Source organism: Pituophis catenifer, unplaced genomic scaffold (genome assembly GCF_029215685.1).
Source record: "Pituophis catenifer annectens isolate HBS135680 unplaced genomic scaffold, rPitCat1.0.hap2 SCAF_311, whole genome shotgun sequence".
NCBI lineage: Eukaryota > Metazoa > Chordata > Lepidosauria > Squamata > Colubridae > Pituophis > Pituophis catenifer.
In genome coordinates this window covers 1,116-10,321 of record NW_027257191.1, presented here as the reverse complement: position 1 = coordinate 10,321, position 9,206 = coordinate 1,116, and the positions used below count along the sequence as shown (strand labels likewise).

The following is a 9,206-nucleotide window of genomic DNA, read 5'->3' as shown; positions in this document are numbered from 1 at the left end:
CCAGCCAGCATGCTTTAAGAGGGGTGGACTTCGACTCCCAGAATCCCCCAGCCAGCATGCTTTAAGAGGGGTGGGCTTCAACTCCCAGAATTCCCCAACCAGCCATGCTTTAAGAGGGGTGGACTTATTGACTGGGGAATTCTGGGAATTGAGGTCCACCCATGTTAAACGTGCCAAAACCACTTTGCTTCGATTCCTTCCTGCTCTCGATAACACTGAGATTTCTCGGCACAAAACACCAAACTTAATTATTGCCTTAGACCAAAATTAAACCTGGGTAAACCTAAAAGAAACTAACCAGGATTTAAAAAAATAATAATAATAACCAAGCAATGTCAGGTTATCCCATTCCATGCCAAGCCAGTTTATCCTTCGTGGTTTCCTGCAGGCAATTTTTTTTCCCCCATCGCTTCTTCATCGACTTGTCCCTCAAGAGGTTAGGAGGGACCCCCTTTCTCTTTGTCCTTGCCGGGGCGCATGGGAGTTGTAGTCTAGAAGATCCACCAGGGTTATTCTGGGAATTTGAATGATGTGTGTTTCCCTCCCGCCAGATCAAGAACGCGGCGGCCAACGTCCTACGGGAAACTTGGCTGATCTACAAACACACCAAGTTGTTGAAAAAGATCGACCACGGCAAAATCCGGAAGCACCAGAGAAAATTCCTCCAAGCCATCCACCAGTAGGTTAATTTTGGGGGTTCAGGGGGTGGGGGGGGGCAACCTACTCGTTTCCAGATTTCCCCTCCCCCCCCCCAAAAAATGGGGTCATTGCAAAGAGCCGTTGAGCTGAATTGACACCTTGGACAGGTAGAGAAATAGGGGTGCAAATGAGGATTACTTATGTTTCCCCGTGAATACCGGTAGCCCCTTCGTCTTATGACAATTTGTTTAGCGACCATTTCAAGTTACGACGGCCCTGAAATAAGCAAACCGAAGGCCTGGTTTCACACTTAACGACCGTTGGGGCCTCTTCTGCGCGCCCCCCCCCCCCGGTCACGGGATCAAAATTCAGGCAGACTGCTTGACTCGTATTTTAATTTTGGGATTTGTTTTATCAAGGGTTTAGATTAGGAGTCGGCAACCTGTGGCTCCAGAGCCGCATGTGGCTCTTTGGGCACTCTGCGGTGGCTCCCTGTCAGGTGATCCCACCATTGGCTGGCCCCGCCCCTCGCCCTCCCCTCCCAGTCACTCCTCACCTGGCCTGAGAAGGTAAGGGCGATGGTGGGGGATGGAGAAGCGGCCAGGGCAGATAGATAGAGAGATACAGAGAGAGGGAGAGAGAGAGACATAGATACAGACAGAGAGGGGAAAGAGACATAGTTACAGAGAGAGAGGGAGAGAGAGAGAGACATACAGACAGAGAGGGGAGAGAGACACATAGATACAGAGAGAGAGGGAAAAGAGAGACATAGCTACAGAAAGAGGGGGGGAGAGAGAGATAGATACAGAGAGAGGGGGAGAATGGACATAGATACAGAGAGAGGGGGAGAATGGACATAGATACAGAGAGAGGGGGAGAGAGAGACATAGATACAAAGAGAGGGGGGAGAGAGAGACATAGATACAAAGAGAGAGGGGGGAGAGAGAGACATAGATACAGAGAGAGGGGGAGAATGGACATAGATACAGAGAGAGGGGGAGAGAGAGACATAGATACAAAGAGAGAGGGGGGAGAGAGAGACATAGATACAGAGAGAGGGGGAGAGTGGACATAGATACAGAGAGAGAGGGGAGAGAGAGAGACATAGAGAGAGGGGGGGGAGAGAGAGACATAGATACAAAGAGAGAGGGGAGAGAGAGACATAGATACAGAGAGAGGGGGAGAGAGAGAGAAACATAGATAGAGAGAAGGAGAGAGAGACATAGATACAGAGAGAGAGGAAGAGAGAGAGAGACATAGATACAAAGAGAGAGGGGAGAGAGAGACATAGATACAGAGAGAGGGGGAGAGAGAGACATAGATACAAAGAGAGGGGGGAGAGAGAGACATAGATACAGAGAGAGAGGAAGAGAGAGAGAGAGACATAGATACAAAGAGAAAGGGGAGAGAGAGACATAGATACAGAGAGAGGAAGAGAGAGAGAGAAACATAGATAGAGAGAAGGAGAGAGACATGGATACAGAGAGAGAGAGGAGAGAGAGAGACATAGATACAGAGAGAGAGGAAGAGAGAGAGAGACATAGATACAAAGAGAGAGGGGAGAGAGAGACATAGATACAGAGAGAGGGGGAGAGAGAGACATAGATACAAAGAGAGGGGGGGAGAGAGAGACATAGATACAGAGAGAGGGAGAGAGAGAGAGAGATACAGAGAGAGAGAGGGAGCGAGGGGGAGGGAGGGAGGGGAGAGAGAGAGATATCAAAAGGATTTTGTGATTCCCGGTGTTTTTTAACAACTGGTTCTCTGCCCTAATGACCAGCTGGGTAGGCGTGGCTAAGGGGTGGTCATGTGACTGGTGGAAGTGAGTGACGTCGAGTTGGCCACGCCCATCCAGGTTTTGGGGCTCCCGGTGTTTTCTTTTCTGTGGGAAACGGGGTCCAAATGGCTCTTTGAGTATTTAAGGTTGCAGACCCCCTGGTTTAGATAATAAAGGTAGAAATTAGAAGTTGGAAAGGATACTATTATACACAAGTAAAGAATATTATTGCTACTATTATGATGAGGTATATGTTAAAAGACCCAGACAAGACACTGTTGACTAAATACTTATATGTGTTCAGGAAAAATGTATAAATAAAAACTTGAAAAAAAAGAAAAAAAATTGGGGGCTGACTCGTATTTACGACGGTTGCCGTGTCCCGTTTTGCGACCTGCCGACGAGCCAAGTCGACGGGCGTGGGGGGGGGAAAAACACGATTCACTGAATCTCCCCCCCGCCCCCCCTGGTGTGGCTAACTCAACCACGGCGGCGGTTCGCTTAACGACGAGGGGAAGAAAGGTCGCAAAACGGGGCAGAGAAATGTCTCGCTGAGCCGAGCCACGGAAAAGTGGGATCCAAGGATGATCGTAAAGGCAAAAAAAAATAAATAAATAAAAATAAATGTATTTTTTTCCTCTGGAAAGAGGGCCCGGGCAGGATTCTAGTCCTCAGTGAGGTTGTTCCAAGCAGAGGCTAGAAGAGAGAGGTGGGGGCCAGGATGATAAGGGAGAGTCTCAGTTATTTTTCACGTTTATTTCTTTTTTTTTTTCCCCCTTAGGTTAAGGAACGTGAAGATGGAACAAAGGAAGCTGAACGATCAAGCGAACACGTTGGTCGATCTTTCGAAGGTATCTAACGCTGCCTTTCAAGGATTGTAAAAGGAGATGGGATTGGTGGGCCAAGAGGGGAGGATTATGGGCTTCGGAGTGGCCGGGCTGGTGGGGGCGGGAGAAAAAAAACCCCTCCGGGGGTCCTTTGGGTCCTCCTGTTCCCTCAAGCGAGTCAAACTTTTGCATCCCTTTCTCCCCTCTCTTGCAATTCCCATGCGAGGCTGTGCGGTGGGAGAGCCGGCAGGGAAGAGGGACCGTTTGGATGCCCTCTGGGAAACCCTGCTGCTTTTTTCTTTCTTTTTTTCTTTCTTTTTCTTTTTTTCCCCTGGCCCTTGAGGAGCTCTCCCAGGCTTCCCTTGGTAGAGGAGTTGGAGGGGGGGGGGGATTCTCTGTTTTGCAGAAGGGAGGGGGGAGAGGGGGGGGGAGGCATTGCTTGGCGGGCTTTCCCAAGCATTGGGTTGCCAGGCAACCCCGCGGAAAGATGCAGGGGAGGGCGGCTTCTCCTGCTGAGCTGGGGGACGGGGGGGGCGGGCTGAAGGGGGGAGGGGGGACTCAGCTGGGGAGGGGGGGAAGGGAAAGGGAGGGTGGGCCGGCTGAGGGGGTCTTGTGGGGGAGAGAGGAAGTTCTCCTGCCGTCCTGGCTTCCCTCCATCCCTGCTTTTCCTTTCTTTTTTTTCCCCTTCTCTCTCTCTCTCTCTTCTTCCTTCTCTTTCTCTTTTTTTTCCTTCTGTCCCTTTCTCTTCCTCCTTTCCTCTCTCCCTCCTCTCTCTCCTTCCTTCCTCCCTCCCTCCCTTCCTCCTTTCCCTCCTTTCTTCTCTCTCTCTCCTTCCCTTCTCTCTTTTTTCCTTCTGTCCCTTTCTCTTCCTTCATTCCTCCCTCCCTCCCTCCTTCCATCCATCCCTGCATTTTCTTCCCTTTTTCCTTCTCTCTCTCCTTCCTTCTTTTTCTCTTTTTTCCACCCTCCCTCCCTCCCCCCTTTCTCTTTCTCTTTTTTTCCTTCTGTCCCTTTCTCTTCCTTCCTCCGTCTCTCCCTCCTCTCTCTTTCCTCCCTCCCTCCCTCTTTTTTTCATTCCCTTTCTCTTCTTTCCCCTCTCTTTCTTCCTATGCCTCCTTCCTTCCTCCTTCCTTCCATCCATCTATGCATCCATCCATCTATCTCTTTCTGTCTTCCTTCCTTCCATCCATCCATCTATCCATCCGTCCATCCATCCATCCATCCATCCATCCATCCATCCATCGATCGTTCTGTCTTTTCCTTCCTTCTTCCCATCCATCTATCTCTTCCTCTGTCTCCTTCCTTCCTCCTTCCTCCCTCCCTCCCTTTTTTCTTTCACTTTTTCTTCTTTCCCCTCTCTCTATGTCCTTCCTCCCCTTTCCTCCCCTTTCTCCCTTTCTCCCTTCCTTCTATTCCTCCTTCCTTCCCTCTTCTCCTTCTCTCTCTCCTTCCTTCTTTCTCCTTCTTTTCTCCTTCTTTTTCTCCTTCCTTCCTTCCTTCCTTCCTTCCTTCCTTCCTTCCTTCCTCCCTCTCTCTCTCTCTCTCACGGTCAGTGTTGTTATTCTGATTTCTACCCTTTTCTTTTAGCCTCCCCTCCTCCTCTCCCCATCTGTTCTTTCTGATCCCACTGCTGATTTTAGAGGCAGTCAAAAGACTGGAGGCTTTCTTGGGAAATCAACACAAAATATCACACACGCAACCGATGTTTGCTTCTCTTGGCTTCCTAAAACAACAGTCCACCTGTTGCAATCTCCCCCCCCTCTCTCTCTCTCAAAGACAGAGATTTCTTCAAAGTAAAACCGCTCTCCCCCCCTAGAGACACCCGTTGCAAAACCAAGTTCCTAGTCCTCAGCGTTTTAAGGATTGATTCCCGAAGGGAAAACCTCAGTCAGGGTGAAAAACCAAAGCATTTTATGTGCCTGTTGTTTTTTTTTAAATTCTTGGACGTTGATGCAAATGGCACTGAATTTGTATGTGTGAGTGGGGAAAAAAACACCCTTTGTTAAAAGGCAATAAAAAATACCACTGAGTGACTTAAAATACAATCTGATCCAGCTACAAAGCCACGATTGCCCAAAGCATCAATGCTTTATTCTTCCCTCATGACTTGGCCGGCGTCCTTAAACCTCTGAGCGGCCCCTGGGGGAAACTTTTATTGGAAGTCAAGTTTCTAGACCTCAAGATGAGAAGTGCATCAATTTGCTAATGGATATCATATATTATATATATATATATATATATATATATATATATATATATATATATATATATATATATATATATGCATATTCTTTCTAGCCAGGTTTTACCTACGTAAACTAGGTTGTTTTGCAGCTCTGGTTGTGTGAAATCTCAACCAGAGCTGCAAAACAACCTAGTTTACGTAGGTAAAACCTGGCTAGAAAGAATATGCACATAAAAGCCTACGAAAAAGAAAAAGACACACACACACACACACACACATATATATATATATTAATGCAATTCTTTTGGCAAGGAAGCTGGACTTGTTCGGACTTTTGTATAAAGGAGCCAAATAACTGTTTGAAAAGATTTGCATTCCCTCGGAGGCTGGCTGGCCGTTGCCAGGCAGGGGTTTTTTTTTTTTGCTCAAACCAGACATTGTTTTAAAGAAATTAGCCAGGATACTTAACAGGAGGCAAGGAAGGAGGTTTTGCCAACCATTGGGGGTGGTGGTGGTGGTGGTAGGAATTGCCCCCTGGTTATTTGGACCCACATTTTTGTGAACTTTGCAGGGACATTTTAAAGGGGGGGGGGAAGGGAAAAAAACCAGCTAAAGGCGGATGAGCTTCTGTTGAAAAGGGAGGAAGTGAAGCCGTGATGGGTGAGGGGTCTCTCTTGGCATCAAATAATGAAGCTTTAGGGAGACTTGCTCTCAAGGTCTCCAGAGAGAAGGCCTCCGCTGGGGTTGAGGGGCTTTTTTGTTTTTGTTTTTTTTTTGTGGCGGTGGGGGTTACAATTTTGATTAAAGGTTCTTGGAATTAGACCTAGAAAAGGGAAGTGCAAGGGAATAGGGAGGGGAGAGGAGAGGAGAGGAGGAAAGGAAAGGAAAGGAGAAAAAGGGAACGATAGAGAAAGGGAAGGAAGTAGAGATGGAGGAAAGGGATGAGAACTGGAGGGGAAGGAAAGGAAGGGAAGGGAAGGGTAGGGAAGAGAAGGAAGGAAGGAAGGAAGGAAGGAAGGAAGAGGAAGGAAGGAAGGAAGGAAGGAGAGATGAAGGGGAAGGGATGGGAACTAGAGGGGAAAGAAAGGAAGGGAAGGAAGGAAGGAAGAAAAAGGAAGGAGGGAAGCAGAGATGTAGGAAGGGAAGGGATGGGAATTGGAGAGGAAGGAAGGAAGGAGAGATGAAGGGAAGGGATGGGAACTGGAGGGGAAGGAAAGGAAAGGAAGGGAAGGAAGGAGGGAAGCAGAGATGTAGGAAGGGAAGGGATGGGAATTGGAGAGGAAGGAAGGAGAGGGAGGGAGGAAAGGAAGGAAGGAAGGAGAGATGGAGGGAAAGGATGGAAATTGAAGAGGAAGGAAGGAGAGATGAAGGGAAGGGATGGGAACTGGAGGGGAAGGAAAGGAAAGGAAGGGAAGGAAGGAAGGAAGGAAGGAGAGATGTAGGAAGGGAAGGGATGGGAATTGGAGAGGAAGGAAGGAATGAGAGGGAGGGAAGGAAGGAAGGAAGGAGAGGGAAGGAAGGAAGGAAGGAGAGATGAAGGGAAGGGATGGGAATTGGAGAGGAAGGAAGGAATGAGAGGGAGGGAAGGAAGGAAGGAGAGGGAAGGAAGGAAGGAGAGATGGAGGGAAAGGATGGAAATTGAAGAGGAAGGAAGGAAGGAGAGATGAAGGGAAGGGATGGGAACTGGAGGGGAAGGAAAGGAAAGGAAGGGAAGGAAGGAAGGAAGGAAGGAAGGAGAGATGTAGGAAGGGAAGGGATGGGAATTGGAGAGGAAGGAAGGAATGAGAGGGAGGGAAGGAAGGAAGGAAGGAGAGGGAAGGAAGGAAGGAGAGATGGAGGGAAAGGATGGAAATTGAAGAGGAAGGAAGGAAGGAGAGATGAAGGGAAGGGATGGGAACTGGAGGGGAAGGAAAGGAAAGGAAGGGAAGGAAGGAAGGAAGGAAGGAAGGAGAGATGTAGGAAGGGAAGGGATGGGAATTGGAGAGGAAGGAAGGAATGAGAGGGAGGGAAGGAAGGAAGCAAGGAGAGGGAAGGAAGGAAGGAAGGAGAGATGAAAGGAAGGGATGGGAATTGGAGAGGAAGGAAGGAATGAGAGGGAGGGAAGGAAGGAAGGAAGGAAGGAGAGGGAAGGAAGGAAGGAAGGAGAGATGGAGGGAAAGGATGGAAATTGAAGAGGAAGGAAGGAAGGAGAGATGAAGGGAAGGGATGGGAACTGGAGGGGAAGGAAAGGAAAGGAAGGGAAGGAAGGAAGGAAGCAGAGATGTAGGGGTGGGAATTGGAGAGGAAAGAAGGAAGGAATAAGAGAAGGGAAAGATCTTAGAGTGGGAAATAACCCGCGTGTCTCCCCCCCCTCTTTTTTTTTTTTATTTTGATTGGCAGATGCAAAACGTCATGTACGACCTCATCACGGAGCTGAACGACCGCAGCGAGGACCTGGAGAAGCAGCTGGGGGGCCTGGAGGACCAAGCTGGAGCAACTGGCCGCCAACTTCAGCGCTCTGCCCTTGTTGATCACGGACACTTTGCGCCAACAGCAGCAGCAGCTCCTGGCTGCCCTGATGGAGAGCCGGGGGGGTGAGCTTGGGGGCCGTGGTGGGGGCCTCCCAGACGCCCCTCTCCGACAGCCCCCCTGGGGGTCAGTTCCACCTCCTTCCCCACCCCGTACACCAGCTCCAGCAGCTGTTGAAGGCGGGAGGAGAAGACGCAGCAACGCAAAAACGCAGCAGAAGGCCAAGCCAAAAAAAAAAAAAAAAAGGAGAAGAAGAAGAAGAAGAAAAAGAAGGCCGAAGGGACGGCCACGGAGCCACGACCTGTCCCAGGAGAAACTCGAACCCAGGCCCGGGGAGCTACAGGGCCTCGCATGGGTAGGCTCTCGGCTCCGGGCCCCCCTGAGTGGGGGGTCCGAGGTAGGGCTTGGAAGAGGGGCAGGGTCTTTTCCAGCCTGGCCCCCTTCGCTGCCGCTGCTGCCGTGTTTGGTGGAGGCTCAGTCCGAAATCCACCTTCAATCTCAGGTCTTCAAAGTGAAAACAAAGCCAATCGAAGGGGCAGCGCTGAGATGGAGACGGACAGACGGGGGGGGGGGGCGGGGGGAGGGGGGGACCAATCCACTGTGTGGATCCCACGCCTCAGGCGACGGGGTTGTGCAACTTCCTTCCTTCCTTCCTTCCTTCCTTCCTTCCTTCCTTCCCCTCCAATTCGCTTCCTTTTCCCTTCCTTCCTTCCTGCCCTCCCTCTCTTTGTTTTCCTTTCTTCACTCCTTCCTTCACCTCCACTTCCCTTCCTTTTCCATTCCTTCCTTCCTGCCCTCCCTCTCTGTTTTCCTTTCTTCACTCCTTCCTTCACCTCCAATTCGCTTCCTTTTCCCTTCCTTCCTTCCTGCCCTCCCTCTCTTTGTTTTCCTTTCTTCACTCCTTCCTTCACCTCCAATTCCCTTCCTTTTCTATACCTTCCTTCCATCTTCTCTTCCTTCATCCTTCCCTTCCTTCATCCTTCCCTTCCCTTCCTTCTTCCCTTCCTTCCTTCCTCCTTTCATTTTCTATCCTTCCTTCCTCCTCTCCTTTCCTTCCCCTTCCTCCCTTCCTCCCTCCCTTCATTCTCTATCCTTCCTTTCTCCTTCCCTTCCCCTTCCTTCCTTCCTTCCCTCCCATCCACCAATCCATCTATCTAGCCATCTTCCTTCCTTCCTTCCTTCCTTCCTTCCTTCCTTCCTTCCTTCCTTCCTTCCTTCCTTCCTTCCCATCCAACCTTCCATGTATCTAGCCATCTTCCTTCCTTCCTTC

At 49.7% G+C, this 9,206-nt stretch overlaps 1 protein-coding gene across 1 annotated transcript; it reads left to right on the top strand.

Annotated features, from left to right (window-relative positions):
• Positions 1–551: 551 nt before the first annotated feature.
• Positions 552–8,222, top strand: LOC139326906 (small conductance calcium-activated potassium channel protein 3-like; the record flags this gene model as incomplete). Its single annotated transcript, XM_070956649.1, is given in 6 exon segments — positions 552–679; positions 3,198–3,267; positions 7,808–7,888; positions 7,890–8,006; positions 8,008–8,052; positions 8,054–8,222. Coding segments are annotated over 6 exon segments (501 nt in total), but the record flags the coding sequence as incomplete, so codon positions are not given.
• Between the last annotated feature and the right edge of the window lie 984 nt (positions 8,223–9,206).